This window comes from Labrus mixtus, chromosome 8 (genome assembly GCF_963584025.1).
Source record: "Labrus mixtus chromosome 8, fLabMix1.1, whole genome shotgun sequence".
NCBI classification, from domain to species: domain Eukaryota; kingdom Metazoa; phylum Chordata; class Actinopteri; order Labriformes; family Labridae; genus Labrus; species Labrus mixtus.
Genome location: NC_083619.1, coordinates 22,603,404 through 22,628,404, shown reverse-complemented (window position 1 = coordinate 22,628,404; position 25,001 = coordinate 22,603,404). Strand labels below are relative to the sequence as shown.

The following is a 25,001-nucleotide window of genomic DNA, read 5'->3' as shown; positions in this document are numbered from 1 at the left end:
ATGAGCTCACGCCATGCAAAATACTTTAATGGTGTTTGATCAGGAACAGATTGCGTGTAGGCTCCAGCACGTCAACTCAAAGTAGGTCAATAAAAGCAGGTTGACGGTTTCAGTTCATTGTTCACAACTGTGATTCTTCCACCCCCAAATACTATGGCTAATTTTAAATCATCAGGCCCACTGATGTATTTGGGTTAGGGTGTCACACCTTTCCATTTTCTGAACGATTTCTACTTCACTGCTTGAAAAAGCATCTGGAGCCTAATAAAACCTAATGTGACCACAGCCACAGGGGCACATTAGCTCGGCCATATCTCATTACATCTATGAGTCATTGCTAACAACATCGCATCAGATCAATTCAAACACAGTCATTGTTGTGCTTGTCTTATTGTTTGTTTTTATGTACCCCCTCCCTTAAAGGAAATTGGCCAAGAAGCGTAAGGAGACACTAAACAGCACCCGCCAAGAGATGACTGTGATGGTCAACTCCATGGACAAGAGCTACACCGAGCAGGGCACCAACTGTGACGAGGCGCTGTCTTTCATGGACACACACAACCACACGCTGAACACCCGCAGTGAGTGTGCGCTCACTCTCAACGGCCGCAGCGAGTGCGCGCTCACTCTCAACGGCCGCAGCGAGTGTGCGCTCACACTCAACGCCCGCAGCGAGTGTGCCATGACTCTGAACGGGCGAGGTAAGCCATGTCCTGCATCAGCCTACCTGCCTTTTACAGTCGCACACACACACACACACACACACATGCAGTGAGCAGGGTGGAAGCAATTTATTTGGTGTGGTCAGGTGAGAAGGAAATCAGTCTTGGCTGCACAGGAAATTTTCATCTGGGGACAGCTTAAAAATGTGAGAAAACTGTGGAAGCAGGAACACAATCATCCAGAAACTCAATCTTGGTATTAAATCCAAGAATTTGTTAAGTGAAAATATCCATCATTTCTTTAAGTAATGAAAAAATATATATTTATTTTGACCTCCTGTAGAAAAAAAAATCTCTCTAATTGTGATACAATCATGACAAACTGAGTATAAGATACCAAGATTCCTCATTATTGCTATTAATTTTTTTTTTTTTATCATGTACCACATACTTATTAATTAGGTAAATTGATTCTTAATGAAATATTGTCTTAATGTCTCTTTATCAGCTTTTGCCTTCTTCTAACCACTGTGAGCAAATGATTTGACAGTCATTTTGTCGCTTTTGAAAACTATGTGTTGTTATACCAGTGCTGATACGGTCAAAAAAGAAGCAGCTCCTTCCAAACAGTTAAAAGAAAATGTGCTTTCATTTGATGGAAGACACTTCAATGATTTTTTTTTTTTTTTTTTTTTTAGGAAGATTGTTAGATTTCTCTTCTTTAATGTGTGATTCATCCTTCTTCGCAACCCTTACAGCGTTTGTTCTAGCCTTTTTAGACATTCCCTCTATCACCATTCTTGAATTATTCTTTATCAAATTAACTTGAGAGTTAATAGATTGTTTGGGTGTTTCAGCCAGCAAAGTTAACAGAAGGAGTTTTAAAGGCTGAACATTCAGACACGAAGTCCTTAACTCGGCACTGTTCTGTTTCCTATTCACGAAGGAGACCCACAACACGTACTAGACTTGCCCTGCTGTGATAACCTATTAATTTTCTCTGTCCCAGGTTAAACTTAATACTTTGTTGATGGACAGCTGAGCTAAGTCTGCACCCAGGACTTGACCTGATATAATCCCAGTCAAAACCATCAGATTAAAACTCCACAGCAGCTTCTGTCTCCACACCCCGGCAGGGGATGAGCCCCAAAGATGCTCTGACCTTGATTAACTGTCTGTTAGTGTGACTGGACCTCTGTCTGCCAGCAGGAATCATTTAAATGCATTACTTTTTTTTACTTTGCCTATCAGTTTAATGCCCTCAACCCTGTACCTAAGCCCCCTGCACGGTCTCCTTGACCTTACATGACTGTCAAAAGTCTTATTTTGTGGTGCAAAACATCACGGCTGACAGATTATAGACCTGAACATACTGTGCCAATAACCCAAAAAGCCAACAGCATGGCAGCTGAGTCTGTTGATGGTGCATGAGGGGCTTTATTCTGTAAAGACTACTCACATATTATACATTATAAAATGTATATAAACTCACCCTCTACTATGTGTTAAAGGGATATGCTGTACTTTCTTTCTAATGCTATGTTTCAGCAGCAGATTTGACTGTATATGTATATCAGAACTGACATGTGAATTACCCTGAATGAGACCTTTATATATATTTTGTACTGAAGGATTAGTCGATTAAAAGAAATTAAATTGTTTAAATATTTGCGATTGTTTAAATCAGTTTAACAGTTTTTCTTCATTTCTGTTGATCATAAAGACTCAACATATATTTAAATGATAAAAGAAAGAACATGGGATAAAAGCACTTCATTATAATAAAGTGTATAGTGTGTTACAGTTTGTTCTTTTTATTGTTTTTTATTTTTTTGTACCAAACTCAGACTTATTTACACATTTTCATCAGTCTCTCTGTTGTCTCTTTGAGTATTGTTGTTTTTTGGCAGCTCTATCCCTTCTGTTATTGACAATCAGAATAAATTAGTTGATTTGTGCTTATAAATGATACCATAATAAGACATGAACACTATTAAATGCATAGAAAGTTGGTGAGCACGAAGCTAGAAAAACAACAATATTGACTCCGGGGGGTTGAGTGTGATTCTGAAAGTAAGATATAATGATGTCTCTTTAATCATGGGTAGAACTATTTTTACTCCAGTCAAAGTTGTAAATATGACACCCTCCACGTAACCATGCTAAGTTTTTCTGACTTGTGTTGTCTTCTTTTTGTCCCACCTCTAGCTGGTTCATCACCCTCCTCCTTCACGCTGCCTAAAGCCAACACCCTCAGTTCATCAATCCCCACCAACTCCTACTACCCAGGTAAACACACACCGTTTTTTTCCCTCCTGCTAATCCTGTTTGTCAACACAGAAGAGCTTACTACTGTACATAAGCAGTGAGATTGAGTGAAAGCAGAAGGTGTGAAATTCAGTCATCAAAAAAAAACCTGCTGAAGTGTCAGGTTGCAATGTTTTCAAACAGATATTAATTGGATCAATATTTTTGGTAAGGCTTCCTTATGTAACTTATTACAGCAAAGTGTGAGATGATCATAAAGTTAATGTTTGCTTTTTAAATGATGAAACAATTTCACAAATGAGAAGTTAGATAAATGAACTTGTGATGGGTTTACACTCTGCTACATCTCTGCTTTTTTTTTATTTCACTTTGCAAAGAGGGAATTTAGTTGTTCAATTATAACTTCAATTTCTTCCAAATAATATGTATAATTGTACATCTTATGTCATCAGATTACAGCTCATTGATTAGATGGAGTGAAGAGAAGCTAGTCTCTAATCAGCCAAACTTACAGTGTAATTAGCTTTTCTGGAAAACATGATAAGTTTCTTGATATGCTGCTTGGCAAGAAACCAAAAATCTGTCTGTTATTGTTGTTTCTTTTCTTCTTTTATTTAACTGCAACTCTCTTTCCTCCTTCAACTTCTGCACTTGTTTTGGGGGTATGAGCAGATCCCTTTGTGCCAACTGCTATATTAGGTGAGAAACATTTTCCTTTTCCCATTACTACTCTTATTTGTACATGAAGTTATATTACTGTGTATCACAGTCATAAGATGGTGTTTTTGAAGATTACATTGTGAGGACAAGCACAGATTTTTATCCCATTTTTTGTTTGGTTGGCTTTTTTTTTTCTTTTTTTACTAAAAATGGCTTCCTCACCTTCATACCTGCCTGCTGCTTCTCTTCCCCTCGTCCCCCGCCCTCCTCCTCCTTCCTCCCCCCTTCCTCCCTTCTCCCTCCCTGTCAATCGTGGGGCTCTCCTGGGCTGAGGCTGGCTTCACTCCATCCCATCCGCATTGCGTGTCGTGCGTGTGATGTCACATACATGTTTGACCTCTCATATGCATGGACAGACATGTGGACTGGATGTGGGGGAGTGTCAAAAGAGGGGGAGGGGTGGTGGTGGGGGTGGGGTGGGGCGGGGGGACTGGGGGAGGGGGGCAGGTTGCCCCGGCGCCAAGGCTACAGCGTGCTGAAGCCATAGCAGCTGCACTGAGACACAAACAGAAACTTTCCAGTGTGAGAGGGAGGCTAAAAAAAAAAAAAAAAAACACTCTCTTATCGCCCCACTCACCAAAAAATTTCAATAGCGGGATGCGTTCGGCCTGAACATCTAAAGTCTTGCATTAGCTGTGCTGCCCTCCCCTCCCTCCCCTCTCCTTTCACAACACATTTAACTCCCCTCCCACCCTCCAAAACAACAACCTTTTCTATTATTCTTTTTAATGTCGCTCCCTCTGCCTTTGGCTAACTGCTAGTGACCTACTTGTTTTTGTTTTATTTTTGCCCGTGTTTGTTCATCATGTTCAGGGATAAAGTAAAATCATTTTTAAAACAGCTTTTTTCTTCGCCTTTTAATCATTATCCGCCTTTTAATGGCGTATGCTGTGTAGCCCAAAGTGCAGCAGCTTCAATGCGAGGACGCTTTTTGTTACCAGCGCACCACATAATGTAGTTACTAAGTGGGGCACTGGAACTGTAATAATGAAATACTCAAGGCCGAGAATAAAGACGCAATAAGCAACAGAGCTGCATTTGTAGGCTCACAAACTTCCGAGTGTCTTGAAGCAGCATCTTTCATCATCGCTGTTGTGACAGCTGCTCATGTTAGTCCCACATCTAATGAAGCGTGAAACAATTAACGTGAAATTACAGCAGCCCGGAAAAAGGTTACATGCTTTCAGTTGTGACACATGCAGTCACAGCATTGTCTCATCAGCTGAGGTTAATGATCAAAACTGATTAGATCATAAAGGATTTTTTTTGATTTCATCACACACTCCTTAATGGGGAAAAAAAAAACTGCATGAATACAGGTGTCACCATTAGCACGTGCAAAATATAATTATAGCAATTAGAGGAAAAACTTGAATGTCAGACTTTTCAAAAAAATAATTGGCATCGTTAAATATGCCCTAAAATAATTACAACTTCCAAAGACGACTAGTTTTCCACCATTCTTTTCCCTTTTTAAATCCATGATTTCCTTGTTTTTGTTTTTTTTTACTTTTGTCTTGCTCTGTTGAAATTGCCCCATCCATCCACTCAACATCCCCCCCTCCCTTGACTAGGCTTTCTACTTAGGTAGCTTGGACTGAGGAGGCATGTGATCTTGCCCTTTAGCTAGCTCTAAAAAACACTCTACTGTAACAGGTTTTCATGCTGTATTGTTGCTTATCCCCTCTCTCCTCTCTCTTCTCCTCTCTTTCTCTTTACATACGTAACTTCTTATGTATCTGCTATCTAAAAAGTGCCCATTAATGGTAAGTTATCCTAAGTGGGCCCTGGGTTGGGGGAAGGAGGTGGTGTTTACTCAGAGAGCAGGCCGACAGTGAGAGGCTGCTTCTGATATGGACATTACGACATTGATTGCATGATCAGTGGACATGTTAGCATCTCACCACCCTCCGTATCCGTGCCACCAAGCCACCATTAGCCTCTAGCATGGTCTCCAGTGCCCCATGGCAGCATCACCCCCATGCATTCCCCTCCCATCTCCGCTTCCCTCCTGTTTATTTTTTTCTTCCAAATTTTTTTCAGGTTTGATTTTATTTTCATTTTTCCGGGCTGGGGGAGGGGGGGGTGAGGGGAGGAGATATCGGGTGGCAGGGGGTTGAATCCACGCTGTGTCTGTGTGATGCTTCTGACGGTGCCTGCTGCAACATGCTCACTTTGGCCCACAACACCCCCTCACATCCTCCTCCTTCATGTTTCTGGACACCCTCCATCGTCCGCTGGCTCCCCCACAGCATCTGTGCCTCATGTCTGCCACCGACTGGATTACAGTATGAAAGTGCTGGAGTGGACTCTGACTCCCAAATACGAGCCGCAGCCCAAACCAGCACTCTGTAGTGCGAGTTAAATCAAAGTAAACTTGTTGTTTTACAGCATCCTCGTGGATTTTTTTTTACGATGGCTTTATACTGTTTCTTGCAGTTGAGGGCCGCTGACTCCTCTTTCTCTGACAGTAGCCATATTTAGTGATAACAGTGTGCTTTAATGGCTCTGGTGGAATACAGTAGGCCTTCGGTTTTAAATATTTTGCAGCCACACATTGAGACAGATGGACCTGAACCTTTCCACCACATGACTCATCCTATTACTCAATGATGTTGTGTTGTTGTGACCATCCATAACAAACAGATTAATAGTTGAGAGTTGTTTGTCAATCTGGAGAGTGGTGACATAATGCTTAACAGTAAATGATGCCATCTGTTAATGGGAACACTCGTAAGTGAGAGATGATCTGACGTGAGTGAAAACACCTCGGCAACTTGAACTCTACATCACAAGTCAATGGGAAATACCAAAATCATTTCCTGCTTCAAGCACTATGTCACCAACTTGTATTTAAGACTGAGACATTTTAGCTCTTGCCTCTCCGTCCTGACCTCCTCTGGCCCCTTTTTGTGTGTCCCCCCCCCCCCCCCCCCCCAGATGAGAGTCAGAACATGGGCAGTGACACCAGCAGCCTGGTGCAGCCGCACACTCACTCCCTGAGGAAGCGGGAGCAGGTCGACGTGCCGTACCAGACGGGTCAGCTGCACCCGGCCATCCGCGTGGCCGACCTCCTCCAGCACATCACCCAGATGAAGTGCTCCGAGGGCTACGGCTTCAAGGAGGAGTATGAGGTACGACACTGCCCAGCTGTCTCTCCCTCCCCTCTCTGCTCTAAACACAAACAAAAGCCCCAGTGATGGACCTGTAACATCTCCTCAGAGGTTCTTGAGTGGGAATGTTTATCAGTCTAACACCAGCTTCACGTGTGTCAGCCTCTCTCCGTCTGTCTGTCTCTCTCTCTCTCTTCCTGTCTGTCCCTCCCTGTTTTTGCACCGCACAGCAGAACTGTTTTGTTTCTCCCCAGATGCACTTTTATGATAAATTGTTAATGTACCCCGTCACAGTGTGTTTACGGTGTGATTCAGTTTGTTGTTCATCTGTTCCTTGTTGTTTGCAGCTATAGCGCATTTTGTGTCTGTCCCAAATCCCCTGTGAGACTCAGCTGCAGTCCAACTTGACATGCAAAAACCCAAATAAGCGCGAGGACGAGCTCGCTAGCATGTTAGCCTCGTCCCCTCCTTAATCTGGATCATGTCCGATTAGACTCCACCAGTGACAGCCCGCTGCTCTCGCAAGACTGTTGTCACACACCAGCATTGGTAATGTGACACCATGCCTCTCGCGGACACCAAAACAAAAGATTTTGCCCCAGAAGAGCATCACTCTCATTTCCTCTCATTAGTGCAGGAGGCTGGCAGGGCTTGGCGGCACTCCAGCCTCCTCGCCGTCCCTCAGCACCACAGCAGCCAGCCTCGTCTCACCCTGCAGCCGTGTTGTAACAGACTAGCTTCGAGCTAAATCCCTCTTTTTTTTTTTTTAAATCTAATCTGTAAATCTTAAGTCTTTCTCTCTGACATCACAATGGGCCCTTTTAAATGATAGCACTGCCTTTTTTTATTCCTACATCTTCAGTCTTTCTTTATGACCTTTCTACAACCTCGCTTCACTTTTTTTTAACACCTCATTTTTACGCTCTATTTTTCTGTGTCCTCTCATATCCTCTCCCTTCCCTCATTTCTTATTTAATGATTTTACTTCTATACACCTCCCCTGTTCTTTCCTTTCTCCCTCTCCGCCGTCATCCTCCCTGCTTGGTTCGACTGTGCAGTCCAGATTTATCAGTAATTAACTCCCCACTTCCCTCTCATGACTACAGAATTAAATGATGCAGCCTCTCATCGCTACCTGCGGCATCAGATCATTGAGGGGCTGTTGTCCTCCGGGCTCTCCTCTGGGCCTGATCCATTAAGGATAACGATGTTTTGGGTCCACGAGTCCGGCATTAGGTAGATGCAAACAAGTCAATCAAAAAGAATAAACGCCACGTCTAACAATTGACTCTCAACGCCTTACTCTGCTGTCACCTAGCTGTCCACAGACTTTTGCACCAAAAAGCCTGTGGGAAGCTCTTTAGTGTGTAAACTCATTCTCACTCAGCTAGAGCGACTCATTTGTGTGTTGTCTTCCTCTGCTGTCTTCTCTTCCTATCGATCTGTCTTCAGGTTAATGCCCTTTTTAACCGTTTATTTCTGATGATGAGATTGGAGCCTCGTGCACCTCTAAACTTGTTGACTTACACTGTACTATATCTCTCTCCAAACCATGCTTCTTGTTATTCTGTACGTTAACTTTGGATCAGATAAACGAGGTAAGCCAATACTTTTGGTACTTTGGTATTTGTGAAATATTTTCAACTTGTAGATGAAATTTCAAACCTGATTGATGGTGCTTGTTGGCTATTATTTTTTTTAAAGCCCTGTGGGATTCAAACATCTCACATTTATTTTCTAATCTGAAAAGGGCATTTACCAACAGAAGCTGCTGTATGCAATGTAAAAGCAGTTTGATGGTGAAATACTTGAAAAGTGATGTTCCTCTTTAACACTATGTCTAGTCATCATGATGTCACTGTGATTGTGTTCCCTTATAAACTTGAAAGTAGTAAATGATGGAATTATGAAAGAAAGTGGTTGTTTTTCGAGTATAATGAACTTGATTTTTTAACTTTAAGCATCCTAAAAAAAAGTCTGAACAACCTAAAAATACCTTTTGCTGAAAATCAAGTTTTAAACCTTGTTACCATGGCAATATGGGGTTTAAAATATGACCCAAGACGTATCAAGGTTAAACATATTTTATCTTGGAAGTGCAGTGTACCAGTGTTGTTGCACTTGCTTTACTTTGCTGCTTCTTCATCTTCTTCTCCACTTTTTCTACTTCTTAAAGGCATCCATGATGTTTCGTTACTGCCATCCTCAGTTTTAAACTTCAATTTCCATCACTTAAACCCATGTATTTAGTTAAAGAAAATCCAAAATCCTGATCCTAGAGTTAGAGTAACAAAGCTTCTTGGGAAATGTATCAGAGTGGAAGTATACATTTCTTTAGGAGATGTAGTGGAGTAAAAGTAGAAGTTGTCAGAAGTCAAGTGCAGATACTCCCTTTAAGAAGGCCTAGTGTAATGATACTACATTTGCTACGCTGGCAGCCATCTTGGATTTGTCAATGCTGCCTCAGGCAAATACTGTTTGATACAATGCAAATAAATACTGATTCAGGGCCAGTTACCATGTCATGTGCGTATACAAAAAGCAGTATTGTGCTATTACGTCAGTCAAAATAAGCGAGTCTCTAATTCCTGCCATCTTTAAATATTCATTCAAAAAAATGACATTGTTCAAGATGTGAACCAGAATTTGAAATGACAAAATGACACAAGTTTGGTCATCATAATTAAAACAGTAGAGAACGATTGAATTGGAGCGTTTAATAAACAGTGTGTAAGATCCATAGAAAGTCAACAACAATATTGAGACGTTTCCTGATAAAGATTTCTAAAAGCATAACCACCGCCTCCTCAGGATGACGAGAACAAGGAGCAGAAAATGATGAGTCACCAAAACCAAACAATGACTCAACCCTGGTAGTATGTACCATGCTCCATTATTGCATCGCCAAACCATCATATTCCCAGTGTTATGAATAATTTGGAACCACATTGATGGTTAGACTGGTAATTGGAAAGTGACATGAGAAACAGACATTTAAAAAAAAAAAATCACAAACTTCCATTGTTTTCTGTGACAAAGCTTTATAAAGATAGATAGATAGATAAATACTTTATTCATCCCCTGGGGGAAATTCAGGTCCATGTTTGATGCAAATTATTTGCATGTCCAGATTTTTCTTCAAGCTGACACAGAATTTGAGTGAGCAGAAAACAAGTTTGAGCCGCTTTAGAAATGTCATCCTGTCCTTGTAACCTCACTTGTTTTCAGCTTGTTTTTTTATGTGATTTAAAATACGTTCCATCTAGCCTCACTGTGAGAATCCTGAAACTCTTTATGCACAAGTGACACAGGTTATGATTTAGTGAAGCGGCTCACTTAATGACTCTGCCGCTTTGTGCCATTGTCATTTTATGTTTTGTATGCTGTATGTGGAGCACTCTGTTGTCGCTCGGTAGGTTTTCCCAGAGTGAATGTCGTGAAAGTTCTATGCTTTTTGTCACTTACTGTAAGAGGTTACAGGCGAGGAAACAGCACAAGGCAGACAAACTGTGCTGGGACTCTAGTGCAGCAGGAAGCCTGTAATTAAAAACATACTAAGTTGGATCTGGGCCAGTGGGAATAATTTAAGCGGTGTGAAAAAGTACCTGCAGATGCACTAAAGTAGAACAACGACCTTCTTGCTACAAAATACTTTTCACAGGTGGAGCCATCCATTGTTTTTCAATCACTGTCTGATGAATTTTTGGAAGCTAATTATCCCCAGAATGGGTTTATATCCTTTCAAATGAAGGCCTCGATATAGTGTCTTCCTCTGGGGATGCAACTACTTTATTCAATTATTAAGTTTTTCAGCATCTAAACAGGCTGAGGAATGATACCCATAGCATCAGAGGCAGGCAGGGTCATTCAGTTTAAGAGAGAACTATTATATAGTTGGCAGGTAACGCCTTTTGGCTGGAAGATAATTTGTCTCCAGATGCTTGATATTAGACCTTTATCCTTCAGGGTGACAGAGAGAGCGACATTGGCCTGTGCATTTACTCAAGACGTACTGCCACAGGAGGAGAGGCCCGCACAATCCGTCTCTGTGACACACTTCCATCTTCACTGGAAGGATGGGACATGTTTTTAGCATATTAAAGCTGTTTCTCAGTGAAATCACTAATCCTTAAGACTTCATACAGGGAATCCGTCCTTGTGCCGTGTCTGTGAGACCTTTTATTGGCTAGACAAACGGCCTGCTGCCTGCAGTAGCACTGAGATGAATGAAACCATCAAGTCGTAGAACAGTGATGATTGAAGACGACGCGCGCCGCTCTCTCAGACTCTAAAGGAACCCTCGAAACAATCTGTTTAACCTCCGATGAATGCTCTTGAATCGTTTTCCTGCAGCGGCTCTGCATTCTAATGCATTTGCTGACTTTTTAAATGTGCATTAGCTGACAATCAAAAAGACAGAAATATATCATGTTTCTGTCCAGGCTCGTCTGCTTGGAGCCAACCTCTCCCGCCTTGGCCGCCCCCTTGCTGAACAGCAGTGGACTGGCAGCGGAGATGTATTTTCATAATTTGGCTTAATTGTGCCTTGTGTGCCATCAGAATGGAAATCTCCCCAAGCGAGGGATGATAAATATTTCATGAGGGTAATCTGAAGTAGAGCAGTTTTGATCTGCAGACGATGAGCTGGCTTTATTTTTTTCCCCGTGATGAGCTGATTGAGCCCTTCAGACGAAGGCAGACAGACATCCGTTGCGGTGGCTCCGCCTGGCAAAGGCGGCGCAGTGGGAGAAGTTTGAGCGTGACACCCGCCGCTCCTGCCCTAATGGCACTCTCAGTTTGACACAGCTCCCCAGGAACCACCATCCGCCATCATGTCTAATAATGATGTGAATATGTCTATCCCTCTATTGCTAATGCTCCCTTTCTTTTTATTAGTAGAGCAGAAAGAGGAAGACTGTGTTCTTAAGCCTGGTTGTCTTTCAGAGTGCTTTCACACAACACCATATTTTACCTCCCCCCCCCTCTCTGTTCTCTGTTTTCTATCTTTTCAGAGCTTTTTTGAAGGACAGTCTGCACCGTGGGATTCTGCCAAGAAGGATGAGAACCGCATGAAGAACCGATATGGGAATATTATTGCATGTGTGTATACAAAGCACCTCCTGAGCGCTCATGAGTTTGTTTTTTTTTGTGTGTGTGCCGGTCCCATTCTTCAGGCTGATTTATTGGCCAGGCTTGTGACTCTGGATAACTGTAAGCTGCTCAAACAGAGTTTTATTATCAGCCAACGAGAGCAGCTTTGACCTTTCCAATCTACTTTTATATTCATCTTCCTGCAGTGTCTTTTCAGTTATGAGAAATCAGCCCTGCAGCACATGGCGCATAACATGTAGCCTCAGCTGTGTTTGAAAAAAATGTAGAAAAAGATTTCCCCATTAATTCATGTGAGTTATTCACAGTTGGGCTGAGCTGTAATGCAGATTAGCCAAATAATGCTGATTGGATGGTTATTGGGTGGCCATCCAATTTTGAGGATTTTCTTTAGATTATTTTAGAGTCATATTGATAATTGGAGCAATGTACATACAAATAAAATGTGTTCCTCTTAGCGAAATTTGCAAAATAAAATCTGGAGTCAAGGCCGCATCGTTTCCATTTTGCAAATTCATAGATCGTAAATGTTTGTCATAATTCAAGTTTGCGGTGTTTCGGGCTACTGTTTTATAAAGTTTCTGCATTGCCATGTCACTCCATTCTCACTTAGACGTTTTCAACTTTAAGAGGTCTTACGTCATGCAACTTTCTTCTACCTAATATCCCATTTCACATCATCAGGTTTTAAACAGACAGCAGCATCATTGTGTTTGTCAGTCTCATTCACATGGCTGGTGCTTTCTATCAGGCATGTTGCATTTCTCCAGCTTTATATTCATCCGTGCCACAGTGTGATGTCAGTCTGGCCTTTTCTTCCACTCCTTCCTCACCGCTCTCTCTCTCTGTCTTGTATCATTTGTGTCTCGGTCCTCTGTTTTTACTGTCTGTCCCTCTGTCCCTCTCCGCCTTTTCTTCTCTTGATGCCCTCGTTAATATGATTAATTCAACGCCGGTTTCTTCCTCTCCGCCTCTCTTCCAGATGATCACTCCCGTGTCAGGCTGCAGGCCCTGGAGGGGGAACAGAGCTCCGATTACATTAATGCAAATTACGTTGATGTAAGTACACACACCAGCCAGCGCCACCAACGCAAAGGTCACCGCGCTTCCTCTCGGGTAGAGAGAGGGGGCGCTGGTGCCGCCGTCGCAGGGGGGCCTGAGGGACAATGCATCCCCTACTGCCTGCCCATCACATGTACACACACACACATACACACACACACACAACAGACAGAGATGATACACACACTCACACACACACACACAACAGACAGAGATGATACACACACTCACACACACACACACACACACAGAGCGCCTTTATGTTCAACTTAAGAGGGCTGCTGTATCACTCTATTCATTGGATATATTAAGAGGAATGAGGATCAGAGGCTGACAGCGCTGGGAGAGAGAAAAGGCAAACCAGCACACAGGGGAAACTGAGGTTATAGTTTTGGACTTTGCTTTGAAAACAGAACGAACACATTGTGAAAATCAAAAAGAGAAAGTTTTACGTCTGATTAATTAGCAAAGTTTTAAAAACTGAAAAACAAATACAGCTTCACAAAGAGAGCGTACAGAGCCAGAAACAGAAATAAACTGTAGAAGAAGACACGTTTTTCTTTTTTTTAGCCCTGGCTGCTATTAGACTCGTGTTGCTTAATGTTCATAAACGAAAAGATTCAAGAGCTCTCATACCTTCATTACAGAAGAACTAGAGACACACTGTATTGCTGTCACAGAAATGACTCATAGTCACATTTTCCCGCTGCTGCTCTTCTTCTTCTGTGATAAAGCTTTGGTTACGTTTGGAGCTGTTGTATACACTATAAGAGACAACGGGTTGCAGACGCAGTTGAACGTGGGCCTCAAGTGTCAAAGTGGTTGTACACTAATCAGCCGCGCCAGATTTTCCCCTAAGATGTTTAGTAGCATAATAACGAAGACTCACAACTGCTGACGTTGTTTTCGGCGTGAGGGCTTGTTATTATTTGCACAATTATGTCACTGTCATTATCGTGTCTGGTCATTTCAAGCGATTGAAGAAAGGAACCGCTGTTGTCATTTTCTGGGCGATCAAGGACGTGGACTTTAAAAATTGCAGAGCTGCTTTTCTGTCTCGCCCTGCTTCACGGCCTCTCCTCTGCTGCTAGACTCTCACGGACAAGAGCAAGAGCACTGACTCAAACTGCACACAGCAGTTCTTTCAAGAGCTTTCAATGTACCACAGGAGAGTACTTGCACACAGCACTTACAGCGTACATGCACTTAAGTTACTTAGCATATAGTTTTACAGTAAGTAAAAGTCATTAAAAAGTGGCGTGAGACATGCCTCACGTTTAAAACCGGTTTAACCCACTTAGCTCGCACAATGGAGAGGCTCCTGATCTGACCTGGTCTGCCGTTGATAGCAGTGTTGGTAGCAGGATGTGACCAATCGCAGCAGTTCATTGGCCTCTTTGAGCAGATGCTTCCTCTCCGTGTGTAATGGCTCGGTGATGTACCTGACTCCCTAAGTGGTTTTCTGCTCAGGAGAGAACTCTCACTCCGCCCCCCCCCCCCCCCCCCCCCCCCGCCCCTCTAATGTGGTAATTTGTAATCTCTTGTTACGCCTTCAAACATAAATTCATAATGCAAGGTGTCCCACGGCAAATACAGGGGGCTTAAATTATTTACCTTTCCCGCTATTCAGTTTATGGCCCATTATGCCGTGGAGAAAATAAAGGGGCCGCTACAGAGAAGACTCTCACAATAGAGAGGGCCCCATTATAAGATAAGAATATACGCATATTAAAGAGGGTCCTGATTGAAAAGGATTTCCACCGCTCTGCCAGCTTCACTGAAAAAGTACTTAGTAGAAATGCAGGCAGATGGGTAATGATGTTTTTGCTCTTCAGAAAGCTTTTTAACCCATCTAGAAGCTTGTCCTGCCCAATAAACTCTTATGTGTAGAACATTTCCCACAGTGTTTGTTATTGTACTCCATTATGCTGCCGATTATTTGGAGTCATGTGCGAGTAAGCAGAGCCAGTTGGGTATGTTTCTTTTCTCTGCAGCTGATCGAGTATTTTCATAAGCGTTAAGGAGGGAGTAAACGCACAGAGAAACAGCTCTTTGTCTGCAGAGTTTTGTTTTTCTGCACATGGAGTACAATGAGGTATGCCGGGCTAATTCACTGTAGATCAGTGAACAGAGTTTGAAACCAAGTCTTTCAGGTAGCACTTGTTTTGTCCTGCAGTCCTTTTACCATTGAATAAATGGAAACTGTATTGTCTTGAATACCTAGACAGATCATGCCGCCTTTAAACACATCTGCATATCACCTTTGGTCCTTGCAGAACTCTTAAACCAACTCAATTTGGGGACGGAGAACACAAACCATCCACCCGGACCCCCTCCCCATGGCTGTATTACTTGTTGACTCCTATTGACCCTCTGTTGGTTAGACATAACCTTTACACATTGATATATAAAAGGACGAAAAAGGAAGAAATGATCTGACTGCAACAGTGGGTTTTTAACCTCCTGACTCGTGATTCATTTCATTAAATCAGTTTTTACCTGAAACCTCTGATCAAAGAAGTTAAACCAAGGACCAGTTATTTTTAATACGCGCATTGCTTTATTAAGGAATTTCAAGTTTCCAGATGTAGACAAGAGAAACGAAAGTAAAGTACAAAAGAATTAAGAAAAATTCCCTTCCCATGCCTCCCATTGTGTTATGATCCTCGGGGTTTCTCCTGTGACCCCTTAGGGTGTTCTCGCCTGGCAGGTTTGGAACCACTGCTCTTCCAGATGTGCTAACAATGCAGAACCCACCTTCAGGCCCCTTCCACTTTTACTTTATGCTGTTCACTAGTTGTGAATACCCACAAAAACTTGAGAATAACGACAAAATTACCACAACGCACCTGACAGCCAATAAATAGCAGGCTTTTGGGGCCCCTCAGGGTCCGGGGCTGCAGGCTAGTTCTTTTTTTTTTTTTACCCCGTTAATAATGCAGCCTTTTTATTCCCTCCGGCTTCTGTGTAGTAGAAGGATGTTACACTCTCTGGATCATAAAGAAATCATTGCACATAAACACAACAGAGGTAGCATTTAGTCTCTGTTTAGTGTATTTGGAAAAGTAAATAAGTAGTTTATTACTTTATTTCTGTAGGTGATTGGGTTTGTACCCCAGATTTGCAAAAGTGGGCTATCTAATGATATTCAGACTGAAAATACAAATTCATGCCCACAGGCAAGAACATCTCTTGCTGCATATTTTAGACATGGAGCGCGGCACTGTTGCTGGAAAGAATTAATATAAATGATCATTGTAATGAGCAATGCAGCAAAATACAGAGAGAATAGCACACATTTAATTCTCCTTTAGTAATTTACACAACCCTGGAAACAAAGAATGTTCAATTAATAATTCCCACACGGACGTAGCTGCATTTATCTCTTTGTGTTGATCATGAAGAAACGCTCTTATGTACCTAATGTAACGTGTGTCTAAAAAGGAGCGAGTCCATTTATAGTAAGCTCTACTCACCTGACAGTGACTGTCAGGGCCCTGCTTTCTTCCCGTCTCTCCCCCTCTAATCCGACAGTGTGCTGGGCCCCCACTTTACTTGACAGAACTTACATGAAAGCACAAACAAATCTCCTCCTCAGTCCAGAGATAAAGAAGTCATTAAAAATGGAGGACAGTTGAATAGCTGAAAGAGCCCGGTGGATGAGAGAGAGAGTGAGGAAAATATCCTTTGTGTCTCTCCTCCCTTCATTGGAGGAGCGTTAATCACGGTCCAAGTTAAATTGAATATGAGTGAGATAAGCAGAGCAGCAGGGGTGTGTGGAGGGGTTGACGGGGAGGGGGGGGGGAGACAATCAAGAGGAGGCAGGGCCTACGAAGAGCCTTTAAGTCCTTATGTTTTGTTTCCTGCCTCATATCTCTGGAGAGGAGACAAGGAATTGGACAAATAAAACTTGAAGGGATTAGGGTAATCCGTGAGACTGGGGGCCTATTGTGAAGATCAGTGCTGTTAGTTGTATCTTGGGGATTATCAACACTTTGGCTGCTCACTCCAGAGGTGTGCTGCATATAGAGTGTGTGATGGAGAGTGTTTATGCATCCTGCATCCAGCAGCATCCATCACCAGCTTTCAGCGGTGCAGTTACCTCACTCAGTCAGATGCTCAGGACTGAATGATTTTCACTAGAAAACAGCTGTTCGACTGGCTGAATGACGTACATGCAACACTTGAACTGTGGAGAAGCAAAAATGCAGCTGCAGTAACACAGGACAAATTAGAAAGAAAGACAGCTGTTTAATCTTTATCCTCAATAGCTTTCTGATGTTGGGACTTAGAGTCTTGTGAATCAAGTATAACAAAATATGAAATCATGACATTTAAGTGTCTGCAAGTATTCTGAATTTGGTTTTGGGTTGGGTGTAGTTATCAAGAAAATGAAACACTTATTTCCCAAACCAAATCGAAGAATCATCACACTGCAGCTATTCAGCTCTTTGCACTGAGCATTAGCTCCGCCCATCGTGAGAGTGACCACAGCTGTCTTTTGTGTAGTCTTTTTGCATGTAAGAGTAAAGGCTGTTGTTGATCTATTTTAGGTCACAGCGGGTGCTAAGCGTTAGCGCACAGGGTTGAGTTTTATAATTAAATGGCTAGTCTTTCTCAGTTAGCATTGCAATCGTAGCTTTGAGAAAAAATAAGGGCATCTCATCTAACGTTTCATTTGTATGCTAACCGCTAACTATGAAAAGGAAAACGGTTCATTTTCAAACTCACATTTCATTGACTAATTGAAATAAATATTTTGCTATAACAGGGATTTTGCTTCTTTTTCTGATTCAGCTGACTCAAACTAAACTGCCTTTCTTTTAATCTAGCGCAACCTTTTATTGTATGCACATAACTATGAATATATTTTTATGTATGACCAAGATGCTTTGCTGCTTTGCTTTTGTTATCTTATTAAATACAATGACAGTAGCGCCTGTCTATCTATCTAAAATGTATGTTTAGTGCAATAGATGAGAGCCAGCATGATGTTAATAAAAATGTGATTATCCACGCCTAATCGGCCTTTGAAATAACCTTAAAATCGAAACGAGCTGTTTTCCTGGATAGTTGTAAACGATGGCTTTCTCTCAGATGTTTTGAGATCTTGAACTTTGACATGATATGAGAACTTTAGCTGCTTCAGGGCCAAACTTCTAGAGTCTTTTCAACACGGATAAAATCTGTTTCTATTCAGTGATGTTTCTAAAACGTGCTGTTTGAAAGATGGGACTTAGATATAAACCTGAACAACCTGTCAGAAAAAAAAAAGATTAAACATCAAAGACGCAGAATGTTTCCTCCAGAGTGAAATGGCCTCGCTCACATTTTTTTTTTTTTTTTTTTTTTTTTTCAACGAGAGGAACAAAAGTGAGGTGAATCTCATTTCCCCTCTCCCACTTCTCTTTCTGTTTTTCAGGGCTACCACAGGCCAAATCACTACATCGCCACTCAAGGTAAGAATACAAACTTTCTTAAAATTGCAAGGCACTCTGGGTCTGAATGTGTGGGCGGTGAGAATTTAAGCCTGTCTGTTTGTTCCGAGAGATGGATGTGTGCAGGTGTTCGCGAATATCTCTCTGAACATCCCCATCGTTGTTTACATACGCTCCTGCAAACTACGCTTTGATGCTCAGTCAAGTGTGTGTTAGGGGAATCTGCTACCGCTCAGTGAACACACACACACACACACACACACACACACACTTACGGACCTCTGAGCGCACTGAGCAGCACGTTCTCTCTCTCTCTCTCTCTCTCTCACTCCTCTCTCTCCATCAGTGGTGTGGGAGCGATTAATCAGGCAGTCTGGGAGGAGGCTGAATAAATAAATGGATTAGCTGACATGTACAGGCACATTTTGTCGCTGTGTTAATCTGGCCGGCAGATTCGCAGGGCGAGGAGCACTTACTGTGACCCCAGAGGTTAAGTCTGATTGATGGTTAATTGTTATGAATTCTGCGTCGAGAGCCTGTCTCCTACACAACAGGGCTGGGTGCATGCATGGGGATTTTGCGTACCACTTTAGAGGAGGGGGAGAAAAAAAAAAATCAGTGGAGAAGAGAAAAAAAAATAGGAGAGGCGTTTTTTTTTTTTTTTTTGCGAAGAGGCCTTAATGGATTCACAATCTGCTTTGGCGGAGCTGGGAGTTGCATAATTACCTGTTTATTAGTGCATTGCCTCTCTTCCTCAGTGTCTCAATTAAAAACAACCCTCTGTTTGCTCTTACTTTAGAAAGAGATGGCATACCAATCAGGCAGCGGGCCGTTCAGTCTATCTGTGCCCCTGTGTGCACAGCACCTGGTACGTACTGACCACTGAGTCAAACATTTCAAACCAAGCCGTCTGTCATGTGCCGACTCTCTCTCCTGTGGGCTTTCAGTTCACAAAAACAAGCCTCTTTAACCTCTGAGAGGATTTCTGCTGGATTATTATGACTTCTAAACTTGTGTTACAGTCATTAAGAGAATTCCATATTTTATTTAAAAATATGCACATGTAGATCAGCAGTCAAAGAAACGCTGCAAACAGAAACCCCTCTCTAAGATGAAAAGCTGGAAATGCCGAGCGTGTTTCCATTCAAGCTAATTAGTCCCTGTTTTCTCATTGAGCTTGCATAATAAGTCCTCGTTCTCCATCGACTGTATCGCAAGCACGATAAGGCTTTTCACTGTGTAGAGCCATCCAGTACGAACAAGAGGTGTGTGTGTGTGTGTGTGTGTGTGTGTGTGTGTGTGTGTGTGTGCGCGTGCGCGTGTGGAAACATCTGTATTCTCTGGGAGAGCAGGCCCCTTTTATAATTCATCATCAGCTCCGGCAGACTGACAGGAAGGAAGGCTCAGTCTGCTGACACTGAGGCAAAGAGCAGCCCGAGATGATAGGAGAGCCAGACACAGACCTGTCTCTCTCAGTCTAACAAAGTGCATACTGTAGCACCTGAAAAGAGCACCTGGGCATTGGCACAGTTGCTTAAAAATGAGGGAGTAGTCTCGTTTTTTTTCCCCCCCCAGTGAAAGTTTTTTCGGTGAGTGACACTTCCCGCTCGAGTCCACTGGGACCAGCGGCGGTGGCGGTTCAGAAAATGATGATACTTTATCCGAAATAGTGCTGGATAAGCTAAAAAAATCTTTGTCATAAATTGGCTGTGGGGGCGGTTGAGGGTGTGCTCAATATGGCAGACATGTGGGATAACGTTGTCCCTGTTCTCTTATGCTATAAAGAACAATGACACTCATTAGTTTGGTTTTTTTTGATGAGTCCCTTTGCTCTGTCAAGGTGACAACGGCAGGTAGAACAGCTGTCACTCCATAAAAGCCTCATCACCCAAGCTCCCCTCCTCATTATGTAGGTCATTCCCTCATCCAGGGCTTTTTTTTTTTTTTCTTGCTGCAGCAACGCTACAACTGACTTTCGCTTACCAACGTCAACTGCAGCTCACATACTTAACAGATTGAGCGCGTGCATGCGGCTCAACTCCGCTTTCCCAGTTCACCGCCTCGCCTCTGTCCCTTTTTTTTTTTTTCATGTCTGATGGTCGGACATGAGCTTCTTCCTGGCGGAGACGGTGAACTGCTCTGAAGCCGGGGTACAAACAGCTCTGATAAGTCCCAGAATCCTCCTGGTGCTGTGCAAAATATTCATGATGCAGGAAAGGGTTCAATTTCATCAAGCTTCCCCCTCTGGTCCTCTCCGCTCCCCCCCCCCCCCCCCCCCCCCCCCCCTCCCCACCTTCACAAGCACCAAATGTCACCAGCAGTGCACAAGTTTTAATATTTACAGGTTAACATCTCAAAGCCCAACGGGGGTTGAGGGGAGAGAGACAGAGAGAGAGGAGAGAGAGAGAGAGAGCAAATCAATGATAAGTGAGTGTATATTATGGCAGATCTGCTTCATGTAATATTAATGGACTAAAGAGGGGAAGCGTAGCCTGGGTGTTTGTCTGGGAGTGTGTGTGTGCTTGTGATCAGGAGTTTTGCAGCGTACCTGGCTGGGGGATTTCTGCAGCTGTCATACTCTTTGCTTCTGAGGAGGAACAGGCCTCGTCCCCAAACACAGCGTCTGCTGCAGCAGCATTAGCTCTCTGACAGCTGGAAGTGAAGCTTCTGCTGGTGTTCTTCCTCTGTGAAGTGCCTCCTACAAACTTCTCCAACTAGGCTCCAAGCATGCCCCCATAGATACTCCCATCCCTCGAGTGGGCTATCCAAAAAATTTTTCATCTAACATGCATGGTAGGTAAAGTCTTTAGGAGTGTGAGAATTCTCTCTTTGTTGGGCTCTTAATCCAGAGGATCTATTAGAGGGCCCTTTAAGATCCACACATGTTCATTTTACTTTTAAGGCATCCTTTTCTTAGTATGGAACATTGACTGTGTATAAATATGGACAGGTGTCTCTATTTCTTCCTGTTGTACAAAAATGAAGCCAAAATACCCCTCTACGGGAGCTGACATATTGTGCTAACTGATACGGCAAAGATTCCACATGTTGCTACAGTCCACAGCAGAACAGATTCTTGTTTCAATGCAGACAATCCCCTCTTATAGAAAGCTGAATGACTCTTGTTTTCTCTCCCTTTCCCTCTTATATGCTAATCTTGTAAATAACACTGCAGGAGGAGGCGGAGCTTATGACCTATACTGCTACCAATCAGAAGCAGGAGACAGGACAGTGGATAGCGTCAGAAATCAGGGAGAGAAAGAGTGGGGGATGACATGCAGCAAAGGAGCCACAGGTCGGATTTTAACCTGCAATTTGACTTTTGAGGACTGTAGTCTCTGTACATTGGGTGCGCAAGCTGACCACTAGGCCACCAGCGCCCCTATTAGAGTTTATTTTGACTCTTGATAAAAACTGGCCGAAGTTTGAGTTTGGATTGTGAAAATACTTTTCTTAAAGTGGCTTTCTGTGGTTTAAAGAGAGAATTTGTGATTTTCTGAGTTCTTTTTTAGTCTTTGCACCGACTATGAATCATAGGCTGCAGGAGAATAGTTTAGCTGCACATATGACTTGAAACAGGGGGAAACAGCTAGCTGTAAGGTTTTTAAAGCCACGCACAGTTTATCTTTTTTTGTTTAATCCATAAAAAAATGTAAATCCAAAAATGGCAAAGTTGCAACAGATGTATGTAAAGAATGAGTTGATGCATGAAGCTCCATCTAAAAGTAATAGTTGTCACTGCCCAGCCTAAGAACCCAATGATGTTTTTCAGCATGTGTTTGAGCTTTGTCTTTGCTTTTTATTACTTGTGATATTATTTGAGTTTTAAATATGCCACACAAAAAAAAACGATTTACTATCTGCGGTTATCAGGGTCAACTTACATTATGAAACATGGCAACTTTTAGATTCTAACACACTTCAAATCCATCTACTTTTCAGTAAAAATTGGTAGCAACAAAAAAAATAAGCCTTTGAAAGAAATCCAACTTCCATCTAACTGTCACCAAAAAAGTTCTGCAAAACTTTGGAGACTTTCCGCCTCTTCCAATTTAAAGCTGTGAAATTGTCCTGGATCTTTTTGTTCTTATACACCTATTCATCAAGAGCCTTTCTTACTTCCTTTATTACTGTCATGAAGTTCAGCTTCACCCAGCGTCTCCTCCTCACCTATTCTCTATCTCTGCCTGCATATAGAGACATAAATTGGCTTGCTGAAGCCTGGCAGGGGCCTCCCATTGGATGATTTACCATATAATGCCAAGTGTTATTGTGTTACTGAAGTCCTACACACCAGCTGTCCTGCTTCTCAGTCTCCCTCTCCCAAACTTCTCCGCAGTGTGTATCCTCCCTCGGGGACGAGTGTGGGAGGTAGCAGAGTGGGCGGTTCAATCAGGTTGGGTAGTTATTGGAAAGGCTGGTAGTGACTGGAATTGGAGATTGAGGTCCTACAGCTAAAATCGAGACTAACTACCTAATGCAAGGCAGAGGAAATGTGGGAATACAGATGGAGGGAATTCAAGAGCTTTCCTCCAAATTTCTAGATATCCAATTGGGATGGGGAAAAAAATCAGCAAAAGTTCAAATCTCAATTCTTCTAAAAACCAAAACAATCATTACACTCTGCAAAATGTTCTTGTTTTTTTTCGAGGCGAGAACCATGAACAGGCTGGCAGCAGAAACGTGATTGTGGAGATGATGGTTCATTTTGAATCATTTATCTTTTCGCAGCAAAAAAGTCTCCCGAAATTTTATTGCAGAGTTTGAGGAAAATGGAAGTGATTGAAACAACATCACACGAGGACACGGTGCTTGAGAACAGAGACTGTCAGGAAGTGTTTGAGAAGCGCAGACAGCAAATGAAACATGGCTTGATCAATCAAGTGATTAAAATGGTGATGACACTTTGTTGATGCCCTGAGGGAAATTAAGTTGTCGCAGAAGAAGGAAGCAAACACAAACACAACAATAACAGAGAAGGATGCTGGAGCGTCGCCAACTGGTGTCTAATAGCCTCCCCTATAACTTATCAAAGCATTGTCTACAGTTTATTTGCAATAAAAGCTGTATTTTATTCGTTTTGAGGGAGGGCTCACTTTGATTTAAGTTTGATTTGATGGAGATACGGATAGAGAAAAAAACAATGGTTTCCAGCTGCTTCTGAACTGGGAATATTGCCATTAAACAATATGCATACTAACAACTTCCCTATGAGATTCCCCTAAAGCCTTAAAGGGATAGTTTGGTTTAGAAGTGGGGTGGGGCATGAGGCACTTGTAAATAGTAAGCATATTGGCCACAGGAGATGCGGATCAGCGTGACGGTGAAGAAACACATATTCATGCAATGTGCCGAAGTGTTGCTGCAACAAAATGACAGAAAAGTGAAGGGCTGATCGTTTTCTCAATATATAATATATATACACCCCGACTTTTTGTTCAGCTCGGTTATTATTAAAATGAGAAACAAATAAATGTACAAATACCTCATACAACATAGGAATCTAAAAAAGATTTGATCAGCACTAAATGCTTATTAACGATTGTTGTATGTTTTGTTAAAGGTGCACTATGGAGTTTTGGTAGAGAAATGTTAAAGTTGGAGAAAAAGATTCACAGATTATGTGGTATATTTTCACAACTCAATACACAAACTGTCCTCAGAGGAAAATGTGGTCCCTGCACACTGTTTGAAGATAAAATGCTCTGCGAGAAGTTATAGTGGGGGGCCCGCAAATGTGAAACCGTAACTCTCCTGGTAGCTTTTTAGCTCCAAACAGCGTTCCAGGGAACCATTTTTTCTTTGGATAAAGTTTGTGTATTTAGTTCAGAAAATATAGTAGACACTTGTTTCTCCTCTCCAACTTTAAAATGTCACCACCAAATCTACATAGTGCATCTTTAAGCTGTGTATTTCCTTTCATCCAAATGTGTTGAATCTTTATTTAAATTCAAGGTAACAGTCTGGTTCATGTGGTGACCTTTTTTTCTGGGGAAAACAACAGATTACAAAGAGTTGAGAATGATGTCATCACATTTTTTACATCAACTAAAGTGACTCGCAGCTATTTTATTTGAATGAAATTACATAACGTTAATAAATGTGAATAGACATAAACATGGCGTTACAAACACATCACATCTAAACTGAATAACACTGAAATATTTTCAGCCAAAAGCAAAGTAACTCATTGCAGTGACTCAGCTGTTTCACATGACCTGCTCTTTGATATTTTTCAAGGGCCTTAATGTTATTTAATTCACCGAACAGACAGATGACGACTCAGATAAACACCAACAGTGAAATCTCTGACTGTGCTGTGTTGTGTAGCCGGTGTCTCTTGAGTGTGTCTGCATAATTTGTCTTGTCTCCAGGTAATTTGGGCCAACGCAGGAGAATGCACAACTGCAGAGATTTGCATTCACTAATTAATTTGTCAGAAGTATTTTTTTTTCCACTTGGTGCTTGATTAAAACTAATATTAATATTTTTAATTAACGAGAATAATAATTAAATTCCTACCAATCCACAATTATTGCTCAGTGAAGTTTTAAATATCGGAGGCGTTCAGTTGCTCTGCTCATTTATTCTGATGTTCAGCAGACACTTGCAGGTCTGCTTTTGTGGAG

General features: G+C 42.2%; 1 protein-coding gene across 15 annotated transcripts in view; it reads left to right on the top strand.

The window, feature by feature from the left end:
* LOC132979424 (receptor-type tyrosine-protein phosphatase mu-like) overlaps positions 1 to 25,001 on the top strand; it is a 162,597-nt gene that overhangs the window by 119,872 nt on the left and 17,724 nt on the right. For 7 of the 15 annotated variants that reach the window (XM_061045200.1, XM_061045201.1, XM_061045208.1 and 4 more), the window contains 8 exons: positions 424 to 701; positions 2,871 to 2,951; positions 3,603 to 3,629; positions 6,591 to 6,784; positions 11,776 to 11,863; positions 12,855 to 12,931; positions 18,357 to 18,393; positions 19,172 to 19,240. In XM_061045200.1, the coding sequence (XP_060901183.1) occupies positions 424 to 701; positions 2,871 to 2,951; positions 3,603 to 3,629; positions 6,591 to 6,784; positions 11,776 to 11,863; positions 12,855 to 12,931; positions 18,357 to 18,393; positions 19,172 to 19,240 (851 nt within the window). The remainder of the gene's footprint in view (positions 1 to 423; positions 702 to 2,870; positions 2,952 to 3,602; positions 3,630 to 6,590; positions 6,785 to 11,775; positions 11,864 to 12,854; positions 12,932 to 18,356; positions 18,394 to 19,171; positions 19,241 to 25,001) is intronic. The other 8 variants (XM_061045211.1, XM_061045212.1, XM_061045209.1 and 5 more) reach the window with 3 other exon arrangements.